The sequence below is a fragment of the Falco naumanni genome, chromosome 9 (genome assembly GCF_017639655.2).
Source record: "Falco naumanni isolate bFalNau1 chromosome 9, bFalNau1.pat, whole genome shotgun sequence".
Taxonomy (NCBI): domain Eukaryota; kingdom Metazoa; phylum Chordata; class Aves; order Falconiformes; family Falconidae; genus Falco; species Falco naumanni.
Window position 1 is genome coordinate 20375183 of NC_054062.1, and position 27184 is coordinate 20402366.

The following is a 27184-nucleotide window of genomic DNA, read 5'->3' on the forward strand; positions in this document are numbered from 1 at the left end:
CGGGTTTTGCACATAGCTAACACACATTAACCTCTATCCCATGTAATCTCTCTTTTTCCTTCCCTGTTTTCTTCAGCTGTATGCAACCAGGAAAAACGTTTCCCCATTTTTATGAATATCCTTTAAAAGACAAAACTCTGACTCACTTTTGAGAGATAGCTTTTGTACCCAATCAGCTATTTTGCTTTTTAAAGTGATTCCTTGTAATGACTGCTCATTCTCAGTATCATTTCTGAGATTCATTTCTGAAATTCATTCAGCTGCAGCCTCTGTCTTCAAGTTTTTCTCATTGCCTGGGTTTTATCCCCAGTGAAATTATGCTTAATTAACTAGAATTTTATCCCCAGTCCTGGAGTCTCATCGCAGTGAAGTTTAGACATGTAAATCCCCAGCTCCTAAGGAAAGCTGACTATGGATTAGTTCCTGTTATTTATTTAAATACACCCCTTGGAAGTCTGAAGCTGTATCAGTCGTGCCTGCCTTGATCATAGGGATATAATATTCCAAGCGAGGTACTGTTCATCATTAAAAAACCTGAAGCATCTCAAGTCTCCCAGAAAAAAATTTACTAAAGTGGATTTTCCTGATATTTCTAGGGTAGAAATAAGCAACACAGTGGAAGAGCATAAGCAGATTAGCTGCTCTTTTAAGAAATATTTTTTTTACGTTAAAAATATAACTGTGCAAGTCACCTTTTGTGGTAAACATCAAAAAGGTGTTTTACCCCAGTAGGACCAAGAGATTCAGTCAAGGTCTTCTCCTGGCCAGTGAGATCTCAAAGTCTACCTGCCTCTCTTCACACTGTTTCACATCTGCTTTTTTTCTCTGTCTCTCTCCTCTCACTCTTCCTCTTCATTCCCTCTTTCTGGCTTTCCTCCCTGCTGATGCACTGTCCCAAAGTCCTAGCACTGAACTGAAGTCAGAGAAGTGTCGGTCTACAGGGGCTTGATATTTTCAGGTCTCTTGCTGCAAGGCATGGAAGTTTGGCACACAGTGCATCCTGCAGCACAGCCGGCTGAGCCTGAGCCAGCCAAAGAGCGTAACATCTTAGAAATGTATTTCTGATCTCCTGGCGGGTATCTGCACGTATATCTAGGCTACTTGGCAGGCTTGGACCACCTGGTCTGAAGGGAGTCAGTGCTGCCACACCTTCATTGTAGCCAGAGCTTGACCAGTGGGAGAGTAGCAGCCTAGCTGCGGTGCTGATATGAGCAAAACCACCTCTGGTCCTCACCAGTTCTTGCATAGCATGTTCTAGGGTATCCAGGTTGAAGCGTCTCTAGAAATGTCCCCCGTAAAGGAAGGTCCTTGCAGTTTTCCTGTGGGCATACGGCCAGCGGGCTGTAGGGAGCGTGCCGGAGATGGGGGCTGCAGTGGAGATGCTCAGCCCAGGGGCACACCACACCGCACCTTGCTCCCCGCCCCAGGCCCTCCGTGTTGCTGCTGCTGTGGACTCAGCCACACTGTGCAGTGGCAAGCTGGGCTGCAGCCTCAGGCACGGCAGGTCCCACACAGCACCGCTGCAGTGTGCAGGGTGCGCCGGGGGGAAGGAGCAGGGCTTGGGAGCGGTGCGGTGGGTGCTGCTCCCAGGCAGGTGCCTGATGAGCGCTGCCCGGGCTGTGCTGACCCTCTGGGTGGGCTGAGCGCTTTTCCCATCGCTGCATCCCCCAAGGAGCTGGACTGGAACAGGAGAGGGTGAGGTGTGTCCTCACGTCAGGGCATGAGCCACGGAGTCAGCACTTCGGGGCCGAGTTCCCACCTCTGATGCTGACTTACTGCATGACCTAAGGCGAGTCACTTAGCTGCTTTCCTTCGTTTCCTGACTCTGCTAAATGCTAGGGATAATAAGTAACTTTGTGTGAGTACTATGAAGCTTTGAAATCTCTAGATGAAAAGGTGCTGTATAATTGCAAAGCATTTTTAATAATGCTAATCATTTGCTTCACTCCGCATTACCCGTCAGTCTCAGGCTGGAGTGCTGCAGCAGCCACCAGCGTGCAGTCAGCGAGCATCAGGCTTTGCTGAAGTGAAGGGTTTTCCTGAGTTTGTTTGCATTTTGACCTCATGCTGGTCCAAACAGGAACCTGAGCTCAGCCCAGGACCCGACAAAAAGCCACAGACTCAGAAGAGCGCCCGGTCCTGGCAGGCAGGACTTTTCTTGGAAAGCAGGGCCGTTTGGGGGAAGGGATTCGCGCAGACAATAGGGATCTGATTCAAGCTGAGGGGGGCTGCGTGAAAGGTGGCACGAAGCTGAAATTAGAGCAACAGTGAAGAGGAAAGGGAGGGAAGAAAGGAAGATCTCTTGGCCTGAAATGCGCCCAGTTTGGAAGCAGCTGTAACCACGTGTCCCAGGAAGTGCCTGGCTGGCACCAGCCTCCTCTGCATCCCAGAGAGGGCTTTATACTTTTAAATGCACTCTGCCAGGGGTGCAGGGCCTTCTAGGGCAGAGCTTGAGTGTGAACATTAATCCAGAGGATTACAAAGGCAGCGCTTTTGTGAAGGACTGCAGCTAGGAAGAGATGAGGTTATCTTCTTTAGTTAGGCCTGCAGAGCTGATGTTTAATCACAATGTTATTTTTATTTGACTCACTAACACGACAGTAGCTAGTGATGCCTGCAGCTCGCTGCAGTCCAATGCCTCCTCTTCCAAACAGAGGAGACTCTGTGCAATGCTGGCAACTCCTGTGATTTTATCACAACTTTAATGCTTTGGGGAATATATCTTAAAATCCCAGCTCCTTGAAACAAGGGAATTGTAACTTTCATTTACAAACAAAGTATGTCCCTAGCCCTCAAGGTTGTGGATAAAAGATTCAAAAACATGAAACTAGTACAACCTAAATGCTCAAAATACTGAGAGGTGAATAAAGAGATCCTGAAGTTTGTGGGCTAATTATAAAAATAAGTTAGGAAAAGAAAGAGTTGGCAAACAACTTCTTCTTGGGAAATGGGGCAGGGCTTGGGCTGACTCTGGGCTTTTCGGGACTTGGGATTACCAATATGCCTTTGAACTTTGCAGCCATTCATAAATCCTTACATGACAAGAGCAGCCACAACGCACTAGAGCTCTAGAAATGCTGACATGAGGAAAACGGTGGGAAAAGATTATTTTAGCAACCTATGACAACTCAGCTTGAAGCATTAATCTTTAAAGATGGAAGACCTGGAGCCTCAACAACCCGTATACCCTTAGAAAGGAGTGGCTTTTTGCTCCAGGAACTCATTTTGCACTGCAGTAAACCTCTTGTAGGAAAAGAGGAATTCAACGGCTCCACAAAATCATAGAAGGGCATTGAAAGAGGTTGAATACATGTCTTGGTTACTTGCATTTCAAGAAAATGATTCTTCATTTCAGTGGGTGGTCTTTGCTGAAAGCTGCCAGGACCAAATAAGCAGATGCAAGCTTCAAAACCCTCATAAGCACTGCTCTGCTTTATACCATCTGCATCTTCAGGCATGTTCACACAATCACAAGCAATCAAGATACCACAGCGGTGCTGGTTATCATGTATCAGCTGACCCACACTAACTCCTGGTGCACGCACTTCCCCTGCTCCTTCGGAACTAACATCCACTGGCTGCGACCACCTGCATGGTGGTTTAAGCAAACATAATTTGCTTCCCACTTTGCTGGGCTGACAAGAAGTAATTCATGAAAGTGAGTTCATGCCATTCCTTGCCATGGTGTGAACATGCCATGAGTGCAGCAAGATGGGGCAGCTCCTAGGGGGAATGCACCCAAACCGTATTTCTGACAGGTTTCTTTCACTTTGTTTTTTTTTTTTCTTGTTTCACCGGGCTAGCAGATCCCAGTGCTTTCTCACGCTGCTTAGGCACTGCTTGCATCTGATGCTGTTGTAAACAGGTACTTAACTTACCTTAAGGCTCAGGTAGCCCTCAATTCAACCAGACTCTCACCACTGGTTTGGGGATCAGACCCCATGGAGGAGGTTTGTGAAGAGACATGCCGATGGCTGAACAGCATCAGTAGCTCGTGAATCATCATCTGCCTTTGCAGGAAGAGAAAAGCAGAGGAGCAAGTAACACATAGCCTACAAACGTGCATTTACAGGGCCATCAGCTTGCTAGTGAGAAATACCCATGAGCATAGCCCTGCCAACTTATTTCAGACCTCTTGGGTCCATTTCATACACAGCCCGGCATCAGTCACACAAGGCACTGCCAGATCTCTGTGCACCCCTGCGGCAGCTCGGCTTCCTTCTGTGGCAATATCCAATGGCAAATCCCTACCCTGCCTCACCAAAATACCCCTTGTCCCCACCCTCACCCCCAGCCAGGTTAATCTGTGAGAGAAAAGGAAGGAGAAGGCTTCTGGGAACATTTACAGCATCCTGGCTGCCTCGCTGATCTCTTGGCAGACTGATACCTAGCATATCCTGCCGGAGTTAATCTTTCCCGATTGCAATCAGATGGAAATAGGCACTGGAATAGCCCTGCCGGAGCGGTGCCGATCCCCAGAGCATCAGGACGGACCCGTGCTGCTCTTCCTGTTGGTCTCAGTGTACTTTCTTTTTATGGGGCCAAACCTGCTATATGCGTGCCTGTTTAAGGTCTGCCTTGTTCCCAGAGACCCTGCACCTGGGGCACGGGCACCTCGGGGGATACTGATACCAGTCCCTGCGTATGTCTCAGTGCAGCCAGTGGCTCTGCAAGCTCACCACCACAGCTCGTACCCACAGACAGTGTTATGGGCAGGAATAGTGAACAGTGGAAATAAGGAGGTTAGAAACTCCACTTCGGCACACACCAAAACAGCATTACTTGTGACTGTAATGTTGGAGAAGTACATCTGATTGCCAGCTGCTTAATGCTAAAGTCCATGCAAGGCAGCACAAGTCTTGCTCATGCACACACACGCACTCATGCACGCTGCCCTCCAGCATGCCCACATCTCGGGAGTCGGGACCTCTACCAAGCACTAATAGCACCTCTGTGAAACTGGTTTTAACATCTCAGCAGTGATGTTAAAACAAACAGGCAAATTTTTCCTAGTTCCCCACCACAGGTGTGCAAAACACAGTGTGGCTACGCCCCCTGAGCTCAAGGTGAAAGTTTACTGCCAAGATCACGTTGCTATCTGCCAAAGATAAACCAGCTGCAATGCAAACACAGCCCCACCAGAGAAGAAACCCACAAACAAAACAGGCTTCCTGTGTCCTCTAAAGACACCAGGATGGTGTTTAAGGAAGGTGGAACTAATATGCATGTCCTCAAACAAGGCTTAGGAGTAAGGGGAGCACAGCTTGTGAACAGGAACCTTCATTTCTAAAGCACTGGGAAGAAATCGGGCTGGAAAAGCTGCCTCTTCACCCAGGGCTGTGCTGCTGATACTGAAGTCTTACCTTGAGGAATTGGCCAAGACTCTGCCTGGCAATTATTTAAACATTTAATAGGCTGTATTCAGCCTGCCCTGCGTGGCTTTCTAGTTTACAAAAAGCTTTTGGACATGCCCACTCATTCAGATCTGACCCAGTTAATTAAAAATTGACGTATGCTCCTATTTCAGTTTAAATGAAGCTACTTCAGGTAGCTGCTCCTGACAGATGGCCCTTTAACCAGAACCCTGATGTGAACTGAAAGGAGAGAGCTCACTGGCTTTAATCACCTTGGCTATCTGATTAGAAATCTCACCCTGCAGTAGGCTGATGCAATTATGTGCAGATGAGCCCTAAGAAAACCATCTTCACAGTGTGGAAGGTGGATCCTGGTGGCCCCACCACTCCCCTGCCTGCTCCCAAGCTGCAGGATGCCCAGCAGGGCCTTCCTGAGCCTCACATGGGCTGTAGAAGGGGGCAGTTAGGAAGGAAGAGATGGAAACCACCCCTGCTTCTGTCACCTCAGCATCTGGGGAGTCGTGTTTCCATGGTGCTGTGAATATATTAAATTAGGATGAGACAAGTGTGTTTCATGGAGACTGGGGCCAGATTGCCAGTGCTGTAACACACCGTAGCTCCGCTGAAGGCAAGCAGAGGGGAGGTGTGACACGCCAGGGGTGGTGGAGGGGATTCCTGGCTACCAGGTCAGCAAGGCGAGCTTGGGCCCTGCAATGAGAAGCCTGACCCCTATGGAAATTTCTTTTGTGCAAGGGAAAAGGCTATTTTCTGTTTCACTGCTGCATTACTCGGTTCCACTAAGATGTTGTGGGGAGAATCCCTGGTCCTTGCCCAGTCCCCCTCTTCTCCACAACAGGAGAACTTTTCCTCCACAAATACATACCGCATACTCCCCTGGCTTCACGTTGCAGCACTGCATGAGGCAAGCCAAGCACCTGAGGAGCGCTCAACATATTGACATAGATAAGCGGAGGCTGGTGGAGTCGGATGTAGAAAAGTAAGCAAAGGCAAACCTGTTCTCTTGGGCTGCCCTTGCTGCCACCTGCACAAACAGGGCCGAGTCCCAGGCTGCGCTGGCGCTGAAAAGCAGGCGGAGGGTGGCTGCTTCGCACAGCGCCGGCATGTGCTGCAGCCCCAGTGCCGCTTGTGTCGGGGCAGTGTGTCCGCTGGCCCAGCCCCACAGCAGCCCGATCCAGAGCAGGCAGCACCATCCCAGCTCCCCACGCACCCCTGCCCTCCCTCCTGGTCAGCTTCCCGGGGAGGGTCCTGTCTTCAGACAGCCTGGACCTGGTCCGCTCCGTGGGTCAGGCAGCACAGCTGGGCTGTGGCTGGCTGTCCAAGTGAGGTCAGTCACAGCCTTGTGCCAAAAGGCCAAGCTGGTACTTGGGTGCAGGCTGGTGTTCACTTGTGAAGTCTTTCACACCTGAGTTCCCCCTTCCAACATGAAAATCGTGATGTTTAGAATTTTTTCTGTTACAGATATATGATGCCAAGTTAACACTTACAAAATTGGTTTGCCCGATTTCTAGAGTGAGAGATTCACGGCTGCAGTGAGGTGGTATCAAAGTCACATGTAGGAAGGTTTCACTACATCTAGGACAGAAGAACTGAAACCATTTGTGCTTAAAATACATTATATGTGTGCCTCAGCTGCAAAACAGTTACTCAAAAGATGCTAAAGCACTGATCTCATGAACTGGGGAGTCAGAAAACCTGAGTGCCAGACTTTTTGCCCATGACCCATTGCCCCGGCCGTTCGGTGGGGCTGACAGACCCATCTCCCTCCCTCAGCAGGCGGCGGGAGGCACAGCTCCTGCTCTGATGGTGCCCCATGGCCTGCCTTGCACATGGACCGGACATCACCTTGTCTCAGTCTTTCTCCTAGTGTTTTCCGCTGAGTGAATTAATCAAAGCTGGTGGTGAAGTTTCCCCTTGGCTTTTGTCCTTATTGCATTCTTTAAATATCTAGTACAAGCATGTCTTTACGTCACCCTGACTGAGGCTGAGTATTTCCTCCCAGGAGCTCCAGTTGCTGGTGATGGAAGTGAGCCAGGGAGAAGGCTGGGAAGTGGGAAAGGTCCCTGTGGAGCTGGGAGAGCACCCCGGAGGGCAGTCTGCTGAAAAGAAGAAAAATCAGCAAAGGCAGAGGGAGAGTGCAAGGGAAACAGGGTAAACAGGCAAACATGGGGACTTGGGTAGAGATGAGCTGGAGAAAGTGCCTGGCTGGGGCTGATTTTATATGGTTCTTTCAGGATGGAAAGACAACCTGGATGGAGACAGAGAAAAGCCAGTGCAGACCGACAACTTGCCCATTCATTTGGAAACAGAAAAAGGGAAGTGAGGACATATCTAGAGGGACAGGAGTGGGTAATAACAATAATAATTACAGAGCAAACTGCTGAGATATGTACACTTCAACTTCAGCACCAGACGATGGCAATCACTCGCAGTCTGTACAGCAGGGGCTACCTGATAAGAATCACAACTTCTAGAAATTACATTTAAAAGGAAACATTTTGGTCTCCTGTTTCTTTCTTACCCCCAAACTATCTTTTATTTATTTTTTAGTTTTTAATAGATCCCCTGGGAAGCTAGAAGCATGTTGTTGCTGGGACAATTGCCCACCCATGTATATGCTTTATAATTCTCTTTATTAAAATCTTTCTTTTTAAGAAACACAAATTGAAATACTTTGCAATCAGTTACACAGATCAGTTAATATTGGTGACAGTTCCTACATAATTAAACAAGTACTAACAAATTCCAACTGTTTACAAGCCAAAATTTAAATTAACAAGATTATATAAGCTCAATAAATAGTACATCTGGTCCAGTTCAAGTATAATTCAACAAATCACAGCCTTAATCCTTAGAGAATAGAAAAACCCTGAATATAACAGCCTAACACTAATTTAGTGTTAAAGCCAATATGAAACTTTGTCTGATTTTATGGGGCAAATGTTTAATTCTCTTATTTTTTTACTTCAAGGAAAGTAAGTTGCAGATTGACATTAAAGACTATTTGAGATCAATACATATTTCACAAAGATGAAAAACATAGTCCCTATTAAAAAAAGTGCAATCTTTGGTTGAGATGTGTTGAAATGATTTCTATATATTAAGGAAGCTCCTTTTAAAATATCAATAGTTGTTTGGCTAGACCTGAGCCTGTTTTGTGGTTTGTATATATATATATATATATATATATATAAATAAATACGTATTAATAAACAGCGTGGATTATATTTATAATGAATTATGCCAACTAAAAAAGTAGTCAAGATTTTAAATATAATAAACCAAAAGAAAGAACACATTTTTACACAAGCTGAGAAAGGTAAGTGGCTGCCTACGGTGGCCTTCCGCCTCAGCAGAATAGGTAGTAGAGAGAAGTTGGGGAGTTGAGCGCCTGCCAGCATTGCATGATGGCCTGTTGGAGGGGGAAGGAGATTATCTCTGAGTTCTTAAAGTGCATCAGGCTGAAAACTCATCATAGGGATCATTAGGACCTGGTTGAGACTTAGGATTGCTTTTAACTGCTTTCAGATGCTGAGTTTTAGGGGGAGAAAGGACCTTCTTAGAAGAGGAATTGCCTGTTTGGCCGTACCCAGGATTCTGAGGATCGCTGTTGCGTCAGGACAGAGCCCAAAGAGACGGGGTGTCCAAACCACCTCTACAAATATCTGGGTCTGATCACATCTGTGGGGCTGGGCACTGCACCTGCATCACTCACCTGAGTCATCTACCTCCAGAAGAGGAAACTACAGAGGGCAGAGATGCCGTACGGAGCCTCCTCCTTCCTCAGCGGCAAGCAAGGGCCTGTACCCGTGGCCCTGACTAGGTACCTGGAGCCAGGACGGTTCCTGGTGAGCTCAGTCAAGACTCCAGCTTTTGGAGCCCTGGATGGAGACCGAAACTTCAGCAGGCAGGGACTGAAGGATGCCAAGGCCCACTCTCTCGGGGATTTTGCATGTCTAATGCAAGTGGCCGGGAGGGGAAAAAAAAAAAAAGAAAAAAAAAAAAAAGAAAAAGGTTAAATAGGCAAGCTGTGAATAATGGGAGTGAACCTGGTTCAGAACCAGAGGAGGGGGAAGGTAGTTTGAATCATCTCCTGTACATCCCAGAATAAGCCCCTGGGTAAACACTCATTTTCATTATTCTGCTGCTGCCAGTCAAAATCTCATGGTTACCTACTGCTTTCCCTGCCTGCCTGTATCCACCTGTTGTCTGTTTTCAGAAAGTCTGATTTAAAGCGCTTTGGCCTGGGAAAGCCTTTGTTGTGGATGTGTACCGTGCCTATAATAAAGGCAGTGGACCTGTAGCTTCTACTGCAATACAAATAAAGAATAATAACAGTGATACTTTTCTCATTTGAGGTTACCTGGGGATAAAGTTGCTGGAGGCATATGACTTTGATATACAGTCAGCTATGTCTCACATCCAATTAAGCTTAACCACATGGTCTAACAAGCTCCCATTAGGCTGGTGAGAGCTCCAGTTTGATAGCAGGGTTAGCTTCAAAGATTTGATGCTTGCATTTGTAGTGATTTCCTTCCCTTGCACTCAGTTTGTGCTGAAGGGCATGAAGGGAACTTCATATTCAGATGATACATGACCAGCTTGAGAGCTGTGCTTTTGAAGACAATTGCACAATCTTTACTGCCATTTTGGTAATCTTACAGCTTGCAATACAAGCTCTTGCCTTAACAGCCCTGTGCTCAAATTTCACTGCAACGTGAAAAACAAACAAAGAAAAACCCCAATCCTTGAAGGAAAAATACCTGGTTTGCAATATTATTTTTTTTCCATATGGAAAAACAAAAAGAAAGCTGTTTTAAATGACAGATGGACCCAAGTCTTAACATACTTCAAGTCTGGACAAAGGAGGATTTAGGCTGCAATGTTTTTCATTTCCCCTTGTCTTTTGGATAGGCCACATCTGAATCCGGGATGCAAAGAATCCCTCAACTTGTGAGAAGCAGGAATTCCAAATATGAAATCTGACCCCACCTCTGGTAAAACGAGTGGAAAGCACAGGCCATGAAATGGAACAGGACTTCAGGCAACACCACCAGGCACCTCTGAGACACACTGCCTGGCTACAGGCTGCTTCAGAGAACGAGCATGGCTGCTGGCAGAAGACATAATGGAACAAATACTTTGTTGGCAATTTAGCCACTTTGCAGTATTTTGTGACATCCATGTCATTCTTAGGGATGCCTAGAACCTTCTGGGAAATGACTTCCTCTGCACAATGTCTAAACAGGACATCCAGCACCAGTAATTTTTATAGAACATACTGTGATGAATATTAGAGTCAGGCAAAGAACGGAAATATGGCTGCAAACCCCCACCTGTCTAGATTGTGCAGGGCATTTTATAAAAGCATAACTCCAGGATCAATTCTGGCAATGGTTTGCCTCTGTATTCATTTTACTACACAAAGCCCTATTGAAATGAACCAGAAACTTGTACAGTGCATTTCAAAGGGACTTTGCAAAATACTAAGCAACAACTGTGCAGAAACAATAGCTCGTAATAATGCCAGAGCTGCTGGTGCATCCTGTGTTCTCAGTGCTGCACTCTGTGAGCCATCAGTCGCTGTATTCACCTTAAAAAATTCAGGGAAATAAAATATAAAAACAATATTAAAAGTCTGGCATCTTTCCATAAAAACCAGGAAAATTCAACATTGCCAAGCTGAGGAAAAGCAAGCTTGAAAGAGAACAAAAAGACCCCAAAAGCAAGGATCTTGAATAAAATGTCTAAAAGAGACATGGTCCAAACATGTGGCACTTTAAAAAGCCTCTCATGAGAGTTTCAAGTCAGTAGACTCAAAGTTGGCACCCTTTAGAACTATCAAAATGAAGGGTTTCAAACACAGTGGTACCTGGAAAACATCCTGATCACACCATGGAAAACGCTGGAAACCAGAGCAAGTTGGCTGTCAGCACATGCATTCAAATTGCTCTCGCTGTGCTGCGTTCAGGCTATAAGGTCCCTGGGACAGACTGTGGCTGCCTCCGTGCTCGTACAACACAGTCAGTGTACAGTCAGCACTTAACACCACAAACGTTTTATCATTTCACCAAACTCTTACGATACACAGAGGTGGATGCTTATGGGGTTTATATTATGCCATCTACTGACTAGTTTTAGCACAATGGCTTTAGATGTCCTATGCAAATGCTACTTCTTACTGGGGCAGCGAGTGAAATGGCTGAAGATATTTTAAGCAACATTAAAGCCTATTTATAGTGACATCTCCTTTCCTTTCAGCGTCCACTGGAGGATGCTGAGTGCTTCTAAAATACTCCACCTGACCTGATGCATCACATCAGAATTAAAACTTTAAGAATCCCTGAGAATTCTGATTTAATCTAGGAAACCACTCCCAGCACACAGAGTGTGAGAAAGAATTGCTCCACTTCTTACAGATATGCCAGCATTGCTTCACCGTGGGAAACAGTTTCAGGCATTTTGGTTTTTAATGGCACTCTGGGCATAGATGCATGGAACATGCTCTTTATTTCCCCTCCTCTGTACAGTGCAAATTGACAGTTATATCATAGAAATTAAAAAAAAAGAAAAAGAAAAAAAGGATCAGCATTCACTCATTATAGTTCTTCCAGTTCATCTCCATCATAGTTTTTTCTTCGTGAAGTGAGGAACAATGCCAGTGTCATCCTGAGGCAGATGGCTGCCTTCTTCCTTCATTTTCAGGCTCTCTTCTGCAAGCTGGGACAGATACTTCTGCAGTCACATCAAAAACAAAGCATTGTTACCAAAACTTAAAATAGTCAACATGGGATGCTTTATGCCTTTTCAGAGCTCCCACACTATCCCAGCATCTCAGAAGGGAAGAAAGCACACAGAAGGCCCATTTTGGTGAAAATTAAAGCCAGGAAATACAGCTGCATCAGGCAAACTACCTGAATACATGGAGAACCTCAAAGGTTCAGTGATTTACAGTGTGCCACATGGGGAACTGTTGACAGAACCAGGAGGACCATGACTCCCCATCAGTTTCTGTAACTAGACCTCACCTTTTCTCCTTGCAAACTCCCTACTCCCATACACCACAGGACAGGAACTAACTCCACTGAGTCAGCTGTATTATGTATGTATAAAACTGGTGTGTCAGAAAACAGATGCAGTTTTTGAGTCACATTTTAAAGCAAATATATATATATATATTACATTTTCAGCATGTCCAGGTTAAAGATACACCTTTTGCACAAGAACATTTGTTTTAAGGGAATAATCAAACTCAGCAATAATTAACACAATTTGGCAGTCTGGCTAGAGCATTTACGTATATTGTGTTTCTCTAAGGTAAAGACTCTTGGTGCTTTAAGCAATCAGTGTGATTTAAAAATACAGGCATGGCCAGTGAGGCTTTCAGCCTTTTGGCAGTGCTCTTAGTTGGCAGAGCTGCGCACAAAATAGACGATGAGCTGGTATGGGTCTGAAAATGGTGGTCAGAGTAATTATTCAAGGTCAACAGACCTAAAAATGGATTGAAAGAAGCTTCTTCAGCAGCAGCTAGTGTAAAGACACACATGGGAAATTACCACATAATAACATAGAGATGTTCTTATAAATTACTTATACATATACCACATGTAAGAATAACTGACCTGCACATTATTAGGATTATAAAACTCTTTTCTACCTGATTATGCATTCTGATTTGTTTTGAAAAGACCATCTCACATCACTGCAAAATTTCATCTACTTGCAGGATTCCCCCAGATTACCGATTACTCTTTGGCATCCATGGGGAAGAAGTAAAATGAGAAAAGGATGTTAAAAAAATCAAGAGCTGTGTTAGGACTGGCAGGTTGTCTCATGTAAATACAAGTTTTGGATGTCAGAGGTAAATCTGAAAGGGACTCAGTAGTGGTAATGAATGGGTATACCTGTGACAAAATGACGACCGTACCCTTGTTACTCTGAATATAGAGATTTGGCTGTGGAAATTACAAAACTCTCAGTCTTGATCCCCGGGTACAAAATTCCATGTGGCAGAAAGCCAGAGTAAATGTTACAGTAGTATACAGAGATATAGGGCCCATAAAGGCTGGGAGAAGTGATCCATGTACCGTACTCAGTACACGAACATGTAGAACATGTTCAGAACATGAAGAAGTACACCGTGAACTGTAGTAAGTCACTAAAACTTGTCATTGGATCAGATAACCCATACATTTTTGTTTTTCCGTGATTACCCACCAAAATAAGACTGAGGTTTATCCACCACCTTTAGCTGACATTGTCAGTTATCATAAGCACCACAAACATCAGTTTTGAAGTTCACAGACCAGACATTCAAATTAATTTATAGCAAAATGACAGTCAAGGAAAAGGTATTTTTTCATTTAAATACAAGTTTTGATGAACACTGCATAAAGCCAGTGGAAAATAGGATAAAATGCTGCACTGAGCTGCCAAGGTAGTTTACACCAGATGAATCTGACAGCTTTTTGTGGTAGTGGTGGGAAGGACGGCCAAATGATGCATTTTTTGGACATGAAAAATGCAGTGGATGCGTAAATATAAATACCACCTGGGAAAGTCATTTATTAAGCTGAAGAGAATGGAAAATTACAAAAAATCTGCAAGGTTGACAAACAATTGTGGGGTTTTTTTTCCGTGACTGCTGTTCTTCAAGGGGCACCATACTCCGATGAAGCTGACTATTTTAATTCAAGACAAAATCATCATCATCATCTAAGCAAGGCTTTTGGAATAAAACTCATAAATAACCTGTTTGGTTTTGCATTCAAATTCAAACACCGAACATATATTTTTCGATGTGGCCTCAAGGAGACAAATAGCAGATGAACTATAAAAGACTTATAGCCATAAGGGCATTTGGAACAATGTCATTGTCATGGGACAATGGTGTTTGTCATTTAGGCAAGATGACAGCCTGCAGCGGCAGTCCTATAGCTTCACATACAGTAAGAGTTAAGTCCATAGTTCTTATGTTGGTGGATGCACTCGCTAAATTGCACCACCATAGGAGAAGACTGACATTTCTTGCAGAGTGCATAATTGCAACTAAAAGAGTTCTAGTAATACAGAACAATTATTTAAAATTTGCTGAGTTTCCACTTGAGCAGGCAGAAGTTGGATGCGATGTTTACTTCCTCCATTTAGTTAGATAAGAGGTACGGCTCACAGAACAGCCTGTTTTTATTACCGTATTTGACAGATTTAATTTTAACAGCTTTTGTGGTCTTTGTTCTCTTATCTCAAGTCAGTGTTAGAGATCTTCCACAGTGCTCATGGGAAATGTCTTAACAGGGACAAAAAGATGTTTTTTTCACACTGGCTCAGTTTTAGTTGGACCTTTTTTTTTCTAAGACTAACAAAATAACTTGGAAAATGAAAAAAAACCTCTTCTTCCCATGGGACCAGTTGCCAGGGGCAGGGGCTGGAGTTGCAGTCTTTGCTTTAGCATGAGTTTCTTGGGTTTGGTGTTTGGGTTTTTTTTTTGTATGAAGCAAAAACAGGCATGAAAACTGGGCACCTGTTTTTCAAGCTTACACTCGGAGGCTCCATTATTAGCAAGCATCGCAGCTCTGCAGGCACAGTCTTTTGTGTGTAATCACACAAAGGCCATACAGAGGCCTTTGTATGATTACAGCTATGTAACTTTAGCAAAGTCAAGAAGAAAAATTCTCCCAGAGAAATTATTTGACTCTGATAGTCACTAGAAAAGCCAATGCCTACTAGCTAGCTAGGGAAGGATAGCTATTACTTGAAGATAAGCGGAGCTCCAGCATTTACTATGGGCAGAGGGAAGAAACGGAGAAACAAGGCGCAGCTTTGCTTTGCTCTTTCATGACTAAGAGTATGCGAATGCCAACAAAAGTGTCTTCTGCAGGGTGCACACCCTGCACACAGGCAGGGATTCAAGGAGATGACAGGCAAGGCTACCTCCTCTGAGGAGTCCTCAGCACAGGGCAGTTAGAGCTCATGCTGTCACGACTGATGGTATCAACCGTGCGTCTGAAAAGCGATAAAGGTACGGTCTTCTGATTGAACTGCAAGCACCCATGGTCTCTGTGTGCTGTTATCAAGTGCTGACATGCTTATGGAAACCATAGAGGTAATTACACATTTCTGCCTACCCTTATAGGAATTATTCAATAGCGGTGTTCGGCGTGGCTGACCCGCCGTGCTGTTCTGCAGCAGAGGGAGGTGGTTTCAGCGGGTGACAGGAAATGCCTCGGAGAGCCTGTGCGTCACAGAGGGACTGTGTGCTGAAACACGCTGCAGAAGTTCACACCAATGCACAACTAAGTCTGGCAACATTATTAAACGAGTGGCATGTTTAATGCTGCTGAAATTAAGAAATAATTTCTTATTTCAGCAGCAGCCCTGCTGCTGCTGAGCTCAATCCCAGTGACAGAAACACCTGGGACCCTCAAGAACAGGGAATTAAAGATGTGAATTGCATGCTGTACTGGTGATGAGGACCAAATATAGATGAGAAAAATGAAGTTATCACCTGGCCTCACTTTTTTATGACCCAGAAGTTGATTTCAAGGATCAGGGAGTGAGAAATTACTGTACTACTGGAACTACTGAAAAGTTTTGCTTATCTAAATTTCACTTCATCTAAATTCTGTCCCACAGAATAAAAACAATTTTTTTGTAGCACTGTCTATGTATGCGCAAGTTGTTAGCTACCTCCAAGCATGTTTTTACCTGAAGATTTTTGTAGTGAACAGTACTTCTGCAGTGACTTGTCTTTGCTGTCTCTTCATTTGTATAGAAGAGTCCACAGAGCTTGCAATAAAACCCAGTTCTAGGCACCACAAATTCCACACCTATTGAGAAATTCTGAATTGCATTAAAATGTCAGTTGAAACCCTTCCCCTCCATAATACTTGTTTTCAAAGTGAAAAGTTGCTGTTTAGTTAAATGACATAGATATGAAGACTGAATCCTCGATTCACTTCTCTGATTTCCCTAATTTTGCAGTTTTAAATCCTGTGCGTTGCAAATACACCTTCCACTTCTCTCTTAGATATTATACATATTTTAAAAAGTACCTTCTTGTGCATAATACTGACTGGAAACTTCACTGCATAAACTCAAGAGCTAGAATAGCAATTAGCAGTAAAATTATCCTTAAGTTACACAGATGCTCTTTAGGATGTACATCTTCCAGGTGTTTTACTCATGATCAGTAAGACAAATACTTTTGCTTATACTTTCAGTATAAGCAATACTTTTATGACAAAGACTTTTAAATTACTAAGTATTTCTCATATATAGTCCAAGGCAACTTATTTCATCTCATCAGCGACATTAACAGCTATCTTTTGGCATTCACGTGGAATGAAATTAGCAATGATCTATAATCAAAAGCCCATTTCTTTCAATAGCTACCCCTCTGTCATGTACCCGGTTCCTTCAGTCTACTCACATCTGTTCTGAAAAATAAATACAGTAGGTAGCCTTAAAGTGACATCTTGTTGTAGGCTCTAGGTATTGCAGTGGGTGGTACTGCAGGCCGAGGGTGGCCTAGGTGTCCCAACGTACCCAAGGGGATGCTGAGCTCGGTGAAGACATCCTCTTGTTCCCAGCCTGGCAGAGAGTGCCTTCTTTTAGGCTCTACCTCCGGGTATTCCAGAGATCTCATTTCCAAGTACCTAGAATTTGCTTAACAAATGAATAAATGTATTGAATGAAAACAGTTTATTAGTTTAAAGAAACGTTTGTAAACTTCTTGGGAACGTTTTCTAGGTGGATCTATATATGAAGTAAAATCTGGAAGAAATGCTTTTCCATTTAAATCAGAGGCCTGCTCAGCACAACTCCCAACAGCTGTACTACACTGTGCAGTCACTCCTGTTTCTCCCAGCAGACCATTTTTCTATTTCTAATTTCACATTCATTATGTTTTTTCTTTTCATATTTTAATCTCTAAATAGATCTATAACACTATACGTGCCTCTGGCACCAGCATGGTCCGACTGCAGCTCTGTAACCACGTATGGTACTGCATGACCAGAGACAGAGCTGGGCTAACACAGGGGCTGCTGAGAAAGGGGGTGCAGCAGGACCTGCTGCCAGCAAGTCCCCACGCTGCCTAAGGAGCTGTGCGGGCAGAGCAAACCTTCCTCTTGTAGGACCCCTGCAGCATCACTGTCATCCTCTCCCCTGGAGCCACTCTTCTCCCATCCTCAGCTCTCCAAGGGACAGTTTCTGCTTTATGGCTCTTAGCCACTTGAAGATTTTGGTTCCTGGCCAGTAGGGATGGGATGGTTGGTCCCTGCTGACCAACATTAATGTACACAGGCCGGAGATTCAAGGCGTGGAAAACAGTGGATTGATTTGCTGAGGCAGGTAAAGCCAGTGAAAGGAACAGATGCTCTCCCTTCCCAACATGTGAATTGCTTTTATTCAAAAAAGAGAAATTTGTTATCACCGGGCAACAGAATTACAGATTAACTGGTCTGATTCCTATTCTTCAGTTCTTACATCAAAGAATTAGTTCCCTTACCCTGACAACATTTCTATTGCATTGCAAATTTTATCTATATAAGGGATATATTTTCTCACAAAACAAATACATTTTTGCCCAAACCAAACCCTTCCTGCCTTTCAAGTCTGTAGTTCAAAGATCTGCAATTTCTGGCTATGAGAATGAATTTTTCTTCATTGTTTTAAATATGCCTATTACATGATTTAAAATAAAATAATATAAAATGCTGATAGGTTGGCTTTCAGATTAACTTTAACCCCATCCCAGCTTTCCAAATCTGCAGCAGAGATCCTGGAAAACCCACAAGCTTCAGTTAGGTCTTCTTAAGAGACCCAGAGTCTTTGTAGCAATTTAAGTTGATTTCTGGGCTCCTGAGCTGGCAGCTGCCTTTGCAGAAAGCCTAGAGCCTTGCACTACAGATCCCAGATATCAAGTGCATGGCAGAAACCTGGGAAGCACAAGATTCCCTGGAGCTTCCAGGCTCCCTGCTGGCAAGTTGGAAGCTGAGATGCTGAAAACTCCAAAGTAACTATGCTCTTGGGGTACCCAACTCTTTTGTCAACTGGCTGCCTGTGAAGTGGGCAGCCCAGGGGAGCCAACCTTGCCATCCCCAGTCCAAGGGAGTTTGCATGGCAGTGTTATCTCCAAATATGCAAGCCTAGCAAGCTGTCTTCAGGCCAAACAGGTAAGTATTGTGAACTGAGCAATTTGCAAATCTGTCCTGGAGGAATAAGTCACTTCAAAATCAGACGTTAAATGTTCCAGCATTTTCTGGTGAAAAATTGCACCCATAAAAATCTTTCAGCAACTTCTGTTCACAACCCCTTCTCCACCACACGGGCTCTGGTAGCAACAAAAAAGAGCATTCCTGGCCAACATGGTCTACGTTGTTTTCTACTTCACCTCATTATACACAGTCCATTCGCTCAAGTTTCATTTGAAAGTGTGACGAGGAACTGAACTCATTTTCAGACACTCAAGATCCCTTTTTTCCTGACAGCTAAAATATTAATAGGCAGCTATGATTACATTTATTGGCATTATCTCACAGCATGTCCTATCAGTTATATTAAAGGCAGCATGGCGGTAGATAACAGGAGATGATAAGGCAAGTCCTGACAAAAGGCACGTATTTGCATGAACAGGGACTGAGAAATAACAATCTGCAGATAATTTCCATGTTCCTAATACTTCAGTACAGTGTGTAAGAATACCCACCTTGTCCAGGAACCAGCCAGACATTACAGATACTTTTCTGTTGACCTTCAGAGACTGTCGCTCATTTCATTGACAATTCGAAATAAATTTAGCAGGGCACTGAAAGACTTCATCGAAACTCATGTGAACCTCAATATGACAATTATAGCAGCTTATGCCTTTCAGAAAGCTTGCAAGCTGCTTATCATATTTCCTTTACACTATTCAGCTAAGAGGCTCTAATGGTTTAGCTTGGCGAAAGGCACTGGGGTTCTTTTACTGAGCCGCTCCAAGGACAAGTCTTGATACTATTAGCAACATTTACTCTTGTTAGCGATAAATTTCAGTCTACTGTCAGAGAAAACATGCAAGGCTCCCTGTGGGCTGAAAAGAAAAAAAAACCAAAACAGTAGTTACCCTTGGCCTCTGGACTCTCTTGGCTTCCAGGTCTTGTTTCTTCACTAGTGTTTTTAACAAGCATTTCCATAACTTCTCTGCTCTCAGCTCCTTGTGATCCCATCTGTTTGTAATCATCTATAAATGTGTCAGGGAGCTGGAGAGTCTCTTCTTTCAGATGAACAGAAGGTATATGGTGATCTTCGAGCTCTAAACGAGTGTCGGAGCTCTTATCAATTTTTCCTTCCTTCTGCTGGGGATCAGACTCCTTAGCAGATTGGTCTTCTTGCAATTCCTCTGGCTTCTGCTCAGGGTCCAGATTTAGGCTTGATGCTTCAGTTACAGCATCATCATTATCATCATCATCCTCATCATCATCCCGACAGCCGCTAGAAGCTACACTGCCCTTTGCTGATCTGAAGTTTGTTTCTAAAGCTTTATGGGCAAATTTGTCTTCACTCCTGGTTAAGCGGCTGTGATCATTTTTCAGTTCTAACATGTTTGACATACAGGGACACATTTCTGAAGCAGTTTTATTTTTTTGATCAACTGGTACTATTTCTTCAAGCTCAGTTATATCAGGCTCCATGATTAAATCATCTTCTCCCACTTCATCTACTGTTACTAATTCCTCCATGTTAGCAGGATACCAGGTCTCACCCTCTACCTCACTTCCACTCTCCCAGTCTCGATCCTGTCACAAAGATGTAAAACATTTGAGACATCAGTGATTATAGATCATCACTGTTAAAAGTAGGCTTTGAACATCAGTAACTGGGAAGAACTTCGATCTGGCTGTGCCTAACCCCTCTCATATTTTAGTTTCAAAGAACAACAGGCCTTGGTGTTGTGATTTTCAACTTTACGCACAAGGACAAGCAATCTCTTTTTACATAAACTTCATTTTGAGGAGATTCTGTAACAGCCTTGGGGATTACAGTCTCTCCAGCCTCCTGCTTCTTAGCTTTCTATAAGCAGTAGAACAAAGTACAACCTGTTATCCTTTATTATGCTACAGATGCTACTGTGTGTTCACCAAGGAAATGAATCTCTCCCTCTCTACCTCCATCCCAGGGTGGCAAGAAATAGGCAGCACAACGGCAATACATTGAACCCCAGTCTAGCCACTGTGGCTTTCACTTCGCTGGACTAGGTCCTTTAAACTCCTGCTGTGACTGAGAAAACGTAGCTACCTTCTGCAGCCATTTCCTTCCACCAGCAAGAGCCCTCTGCCAGGGACTGTGTTGGTAGAGATTGGCCTAGACCTTAAGAAAAATCAGTTTTACAGTTATACTCCAAGGTACATAATCTGAAATACCTCATACATGCAGTTATAGACTTATAGGACTCAGACGTTAATATTGGACGTCAGAAGTATTAGAATTATAAGGTATATGTCACTTTTAAGGCACACTTGCAGCTTAGATTTCAACTCCCAGACTCATTGAGTACACATAATCTATTAATAATCTGTATTCTCCTCCTATTTGGCCATTCCCACACTTCCCCTCCTTGAATCCTAAAAGAGCATAAAAACTCTGGGCGTTGACACTGTTCTTGCCAGGAGATCAGTTTTCTACAGCAGCAGATATCAATAGCTTCCATATCTGGCCATCAACCCATGACCCTACAGATATGAAGCTGGAGGAATTCCAAGGACATTGCTGTCCCCGACTGTGATGCTGCAGTAGGGGTGCTGTACAGATATAATTTAATTAAAACCAGAAACAATCAGAAGAGGCTGTTATCTATAGTCCATCTAAGGCCAATGTTCTGAAAAGTTTTCATCATTAGTCCCCTTCTTCTCCACTAACTGACCACATCTCCTATTTTTGGGCATGGTTCACAAAGTTACACAGTTCACTTGGGCATACGTTACTTACAGTTGCCAGTGCCAGGGGCTATGTATGTACATGGGCAAAGAGCAACTAAAAAAAGAGTTCTGGAGACTTCAGGAAAAGCTATCCCTTAAAGCAGAGGTCAAGAGTAGACAAGCTAATTTAGACAACCCCCTTCTTACAACCCCTTTACACGCCTTTCCGTGGGGGTTTAATATTTCAGCTGGGAGAATGTGCTACCAAGCCTGGGTTCTCACTCATTTGTCATGGAAGCTGCACCAACAATGCGTCACCAACCTTCTCTTTTCTGGTGTTTTCCAAAATCTCTCCAGATTCTTTTCCTTGTTTATTAGCTGAAGGTGAGCTCTTCTCTGGAACTTGCTCCTCTTTTCCAAGCTAAAATAAATACAACATATACATGTATAGTAACACACAGTGGTGCTTTAGTATGTTTCTATTCTGGGTCTAGGGAAGCAAAGTCACTCACAAGGTCACATTCTAAGTTTATGCAAGTCAACCGGACTGTGGGAAAAGACCCAACACTTGGATTTCATTAGCAAAGCGGCACAAATAAGGATTAAGAAAAAGAAATTTAAACAAAATTAGAGAGATGTAATTTATATCATAGAATTGGCTAGAAGACAGGTGGGGGAGAATGTGAATTCGTTAAGATTTCCAGTCTCCACTCCTCTGTTCTCTACACACATCTGTTATGTTGGCTCAGACACGGTAAGGAGAGCAGCAGTGTTAAAACTCTGCAAAAGACCTCAACTGTTTTGTTCATTGATGTAGGATCAGCCGAGAATGCAACTGCTTGCACATTTCATACTTCGAAAGAGCAAAACCATAATACTACCTGGCACTTGGTAAAGAGCCACAAAGCAAAAGTGTGGATTCAAGGCATTAAAACCTATTTTCTCCTTTTAAAATAAATCATTAGCAGAGGTCCCTGGAGAGGTATGCCTTTAACAAAGTCACTTTAAAATAACTTGAAAAACATGCAGAGGAGTGTGCAGCACTTGTGATTTAGGATGCTGTCTGACATTTCTCTCTTGACATCTCCTCCCAAGGAACCATCCATCATAGTGAAACACCAGCCAGAGGAGAAAGATGGCAAAAGGTGGTACCGACACACATATCTATGGCGTGACGTAGTGCTGCTGCCTGTTACAGAGACTAGCTGAGTGACAAGATACAGAGATTTCCACCAACCTTGCCTTTGAGAAGAACTAACACAAGGTCAACTAAAACCAACCACAGATGGCCTGGCAGCGCAGTCACAAGCTAGAGACAGACCCCTGGTCAGCAAAGCAGCTCTGCAGCCGCCTCTGCCAGCATCCCGGGGGGGTGGCTGGCGGCAGTGTATCACCAGGGGGTCTGGGGGAGGCAAGGTGGCCAAAAGCCAGTAACAAGATCCCTGTAGGGTAGGGATGTAAGCATGGGCTGTACTGGGACTGAGCAAATGAGGCATCTTAATCTGTTCCCCCTCCACTTTTTTTCCCAGTGGAGAATCCAACTCACAAATGCCGCCGCTTTACTGACTAGGAGCATTTCTCCAGAGATCCCATAATTTTACAGGTGAGCTGATTCAGTGTTCAGCCATGGGAAGATTCTTGCCAGCACTTTGAAGGGATTGGTGAGAATTATCCCTGCCACAGCTGAGGGTAAGGACATAGAATTAATAGAAACCAATTACTCTGCTGAGTTGACCAAAAGTAAAATGTTTCTCATTAAAAGTTCATTCCCCATTTTAGCCGTATAACAACCAGTTCCTTGTATTGTCCTACAAATATTGTGCGTCCCTGTAAAATACCCCTTAATTCCTAGGTAACTCCGTCCAAACCACAGGCAGTGAAAGGAGGAGCTGGATGCAGAGGGAGCAGCTATGAGATATTCTGCACAGATTTAGAAGAGACAGCAGCAGGGCAAGCACACACAACCTGCATACAAACAGCAGACTGTCACTTGGTTTTGCTTTCAGTTGGCTGTCCTCTTCCCCTCACTGGTTACCCAGAGGTTTTGTACTTGACACAGAAAGACAATGTCCACGTACCCAGCACCGCAATGCTATACTAGATCTGCATGATCTGGGCAAAGACATGGACAAGATAATCTCCCAAGATCTCTGCTAGGACTTTATTCATGATTTTATCAAGGCAAAACATTGGATGTCACCAGCAACACACCCAGAATAACTGACCTAAAATATTACACAAAATATATTACTTCAGCATTTACCGCCTTCTTACATACAGTTTGAAATCTCTATTTACCTCATTCTCAGCAGGTTTTGTTTCCTTCACATCGCTGCCTTCAGTAGCAGCATCTTCTTCTTGGTCTTTTTCAGTTTTCTTCACCTTATTCTTATCATTTTGTTTTTGCCTGGAGCCCTCAGATGCTTTGCTGTGCTTCTGTTCAGCCACCTCCTCCCTGGCAGTGTCCTCACTGTAAGAATGCCTGCGTTCCCTTGACTTTGCTTCTTCCTTTCTCTTAGATCTCCCAGGTAAATCCTGCACCTGCCTCTGAAACTTTTCAGATTTTGACTTGGAGGTTTTTCGGTAATAGTCATCTTCCCTGCTCTTATAGCCAGATAAAGGGTGAAGGGAGCCAGGGGAACTACTCCGTAAGTATTTTTCTCTGTGCCCTCTGCCTCCTTCAATCCGTTCATCCAAATCAAACTTGTCCAGCTGTCGGGAATAATGTTTCCTCTCATGTACCCATGTGTCAGTCCTGTCCCTCTTCTCATCCCCATTCTCTCGCCATTCTCTGCTGTCTCTTTCCTCTTCCCGTCGAGAATACGGGGACTGATCCCATGACTCTCTCCCATTTCCCCAGTCAGTCCTGCCAGTCCCCATTGGGCTGTGGGGTGAACTGCAGGAAGTAAAGCTGGGAGTGTGGGAACGGGGTGACAGGGAGCGGCTTATGGGGCTGCGAGAGCGGGGCCTCTCCGTGCCATACCTGCTGCAAAGAGAAAAGGCAGTTGTAACTAACTGGCTGACCCGCTGTGGCCTTCCAAGTTCTTGTACATTGGAAACACATGGGGACTGCCCTGGTGGCTGTGAACCCGAGATCCCAGGCTTTTCACGGACATGCGCTGCACAGCTGCAAACACAGCGAACAGGAGAAGAGGCAGTGTCATGTCCACAGAGCTTAACTAAATCCCCACAGATCTGTCAAGAATACATTCATTCATTCTTAAAAGCATCTCACAGGGGGTTAGCATTAAAAGCTTATAATATGTTAATACCTTTACAATGACCCTAATGTCTGTACCCTTAATACCCACTCATCTCGGGCATCTCTGAGACAAAAGTGACAAAGGTCACCTGCTTAAAAGAGACATTTTAGGAGTGTGATTCCTCTCCATTTTTGCTGGAAGGTCCAGAAGTCAGGCAGATCAGATATATATCCAAATATGTTTAATCTGAACGGGCTCTTTCCCTCTAGGTCTCACAGCACTCCCAGCCTTTACACTTTTTACTCAAGCGGGAGGGCAGGGGAACAGCTTCATTTGTGTGTTCTTCGCATGCCAGGCACACTTTCTGAGTCATCATCAGCAGAAAAGAGTTCATTTATGTTCATAACATATACAGTTTCAATCTGATCTCATTATCTAGACCCTGTACCTACTGTTGTACCCACTTACATTTTTACAGTGATTTGAGGTGAAATCCCAATTAAGAAAGCAAATAAGAGAAGGAAGCACACAATGCTTTTTCTGCCTGCAGGTTTACAGACTTATCCAGGTCCAAATTCCGAACTATGGAGAAACTTTACCTGTCCACTTCACGCAGCAGGTCCCTCTCCCTCTGTGAATGAATGTCCTGGATGATAGCAGCCACATTCTTACCTGGTTTCTGAATAATACAAAGACACTGCTTAGCATGCTGCACTACTCTCCAAGCTAATATAGGTGACTTGCCCTTCAAGAAACAGCATCCATGCATCATTCTGTTATTCTACTACTGAGGAATATTTGGTTTCAGTGTTGTGGTTACACTCTTTCCTGCAGCTGGTATCAACAAAGCAGTAAAATTATACAAATGGAAAATTTGCTCTGTTACATTGTAGCACTGTCTCCTCATATTTGGCTGTGGCAACAGATTTTGAAAACTAGCTCATCCTTTACACATGCACCACAGAGTATTTGCTAGGAATTGGATGTAAGAGGAAACAAATCAGACATTTTGTCTAGTATCTGAATTAAGTATGTTTAGCTGTCTCTCTCTGATCCTCTGGGAATGAACTGCCTTCTCTTCATCTGAGTTTAGCTCATTCTGGAGTATAGCTCTAAAAAACTGCTTAGACACAAGAGATTCAGAAAAGCTAAGTGCAAGAAAGATGCATACTGGAAGTGTTGATTACTTGAGATTCAAGGTCATTTACAAAAGATGCAGTACTCCAGGCTCAAGTGCATGCAGTTTATCAAAAACCTGGAGCATGCACAGCTGATCAACATAGTCATTCAGAAACTCAGAACAGTCTGCAGCGGTGAATAGCTCATGCATATTCCCCCTTCCATACTGCACATTTGTTTGTTTGTCTGTTTTTGACAAAGAGAAAGGGCTTTTGCTGATGCAGAGAAAAAGAATTTCATGACATCAGAAACTGCCATTTCATGACATCAAAAACAGGCTGAGAATCTTCCTGAGATCTAGGCAAACTACCACACTCTCCTGGCTAATTCCTGTTCTGCCTCTATGTTAAAGATGCACAGTCTCCACCACCTTACATCTGAACCTCTCACCATACCACACTAAGAAAGATTGCCCTGGTTTACAAACTTTTGGCAACTCATTTAACTCTCCTTAATCTATTACAGATGTACAGGAGGGAAAGAGACTTTTCCAAAGGTAAGACCAAATCATCTGAGTTACTTGGTTTTCCTCAATGTATGAAAGGCCCCTTAACCTCATAAACTGCGACATTACAATTCTTCTATAAAATAACTTTGTGCTGTGTTATGTAATACAATATGAAGCTTTTCAGCTCTGCATTGCCAGTTCCAGTCCAAGTCTCCATAAAAAAAGTACTCTCTTTGCATTACAAATGGCAGTATATAAGCATCCATAAATATGCTTACAAGAGCACTGATATTTGGACATCACTCAGGTGTCCAGATCAGAAGTATCACACACACAGAAAGTCCAAAGACTATTGCTCTGTTCTGACTCAATGTAAAAAACCCTAGATAATCTTGCTTTTTAATTTAGGTCATTCACAAGAAAAAAAGAAAAAGGAATCAGTGTGATGTTTAGCCCTGTCATCACTGCTTAGTATGGAGATTGTACCGTGGCTCAAGCATGCAAGCAGTGAAAAGCATTGCTTCAGGCTTAATGCCTGACTAAAAGCATAGGACTGTCTTATTTTTGCTGACATGTTGTATCTTACACATGGTTGTGTTTCAGACCGTTGTTAGACAAAGCAACGTGGGGACCCTGCCCAGAAGTAAGCTCAGAAGTGATTTTTGAAATAATGGTATGAGAGGACCAGAGAAAATGGGATCTCTTCCAAGAGTTATAATTCAGAAAAGAGCAAGCAGCTAAGTGTAAAAGATCGTTAACATACATCCATTAATTTACCCTTCCTAATTTCTTTTTCCATAGTATTAAAGCATTACTTAGAAATCAGTAATCAGCAAAGATTTTTAGATGTATTCTCCAGGACGTGCCATGGAAACTCAGGAAAACTGATCAGGAATGACTATCTTACCTTCAGCTGCAATTCCTTGTATCTTTTAGACATCCTAATAAGTAACTTGTCATCGTTTATCATAGCAGGTTTTTCTTTGTAGTACTGTACCATGGCTTGGGCTGCTTCACTGTAAGCCATTTCCAGAAAGGCCTAGCACAAATGGGGAGAGCTTTAAAATCTACTACAAAATTAAAAAT

At 43.7% G+C, this 27184-nt stretch overlaps 1 protein-coding gene across 2 annotated transcripts in view; it reads right to left on the reverse strand.

Annotated features, from left to right (window-relative positions):
* Window positions 1-7956: 7956 nt before the first annotated feature.
* Window positions 7957-27184, reverse strand: part of RBM20 (RNA binding motif protein 20) — a 106709-nt gene continuing 87481 nt past the window's right edge. Inside the window, exons 7-14 of one of the 2 annotated variants that reach the window (XM_040607132.1) lie at window positions 27006-27137; window positions 25071-25150; window positions 23567-24251; window positions 21591-21689; window positions 19477-20149; window positions 16917-17036; window positions 16077-16198; window positions 7957-12107 (exon numbers count right to left, since the gene is read on the reverse strand). In XM_040607132.1, the coding sequence (XP_040463066.1) occupies window positions 11997-12107; window positions 16077-16198; window positions 16917-17036; window positions 19477-20149; window positions 21591-21689; window positions 23567-24251; window positions 25071-25150; window positions 27006-27137 (2022 nt within the window). In that variant the 3' untranslated portion in view covers window positions 7957-11996. Of the gene's footprint in view, window positions 12108-16076; window positions 16199-16916; window positions 17037-19476; window positions 20150-21590; window positions 21690-23566; window positions 24255-25070; window positions 25151-27005; window positions 27138-27184 lie in introns of both variants that reach the window. The other variant, XM_040607131.1, reaches the window with a different exon arrangement.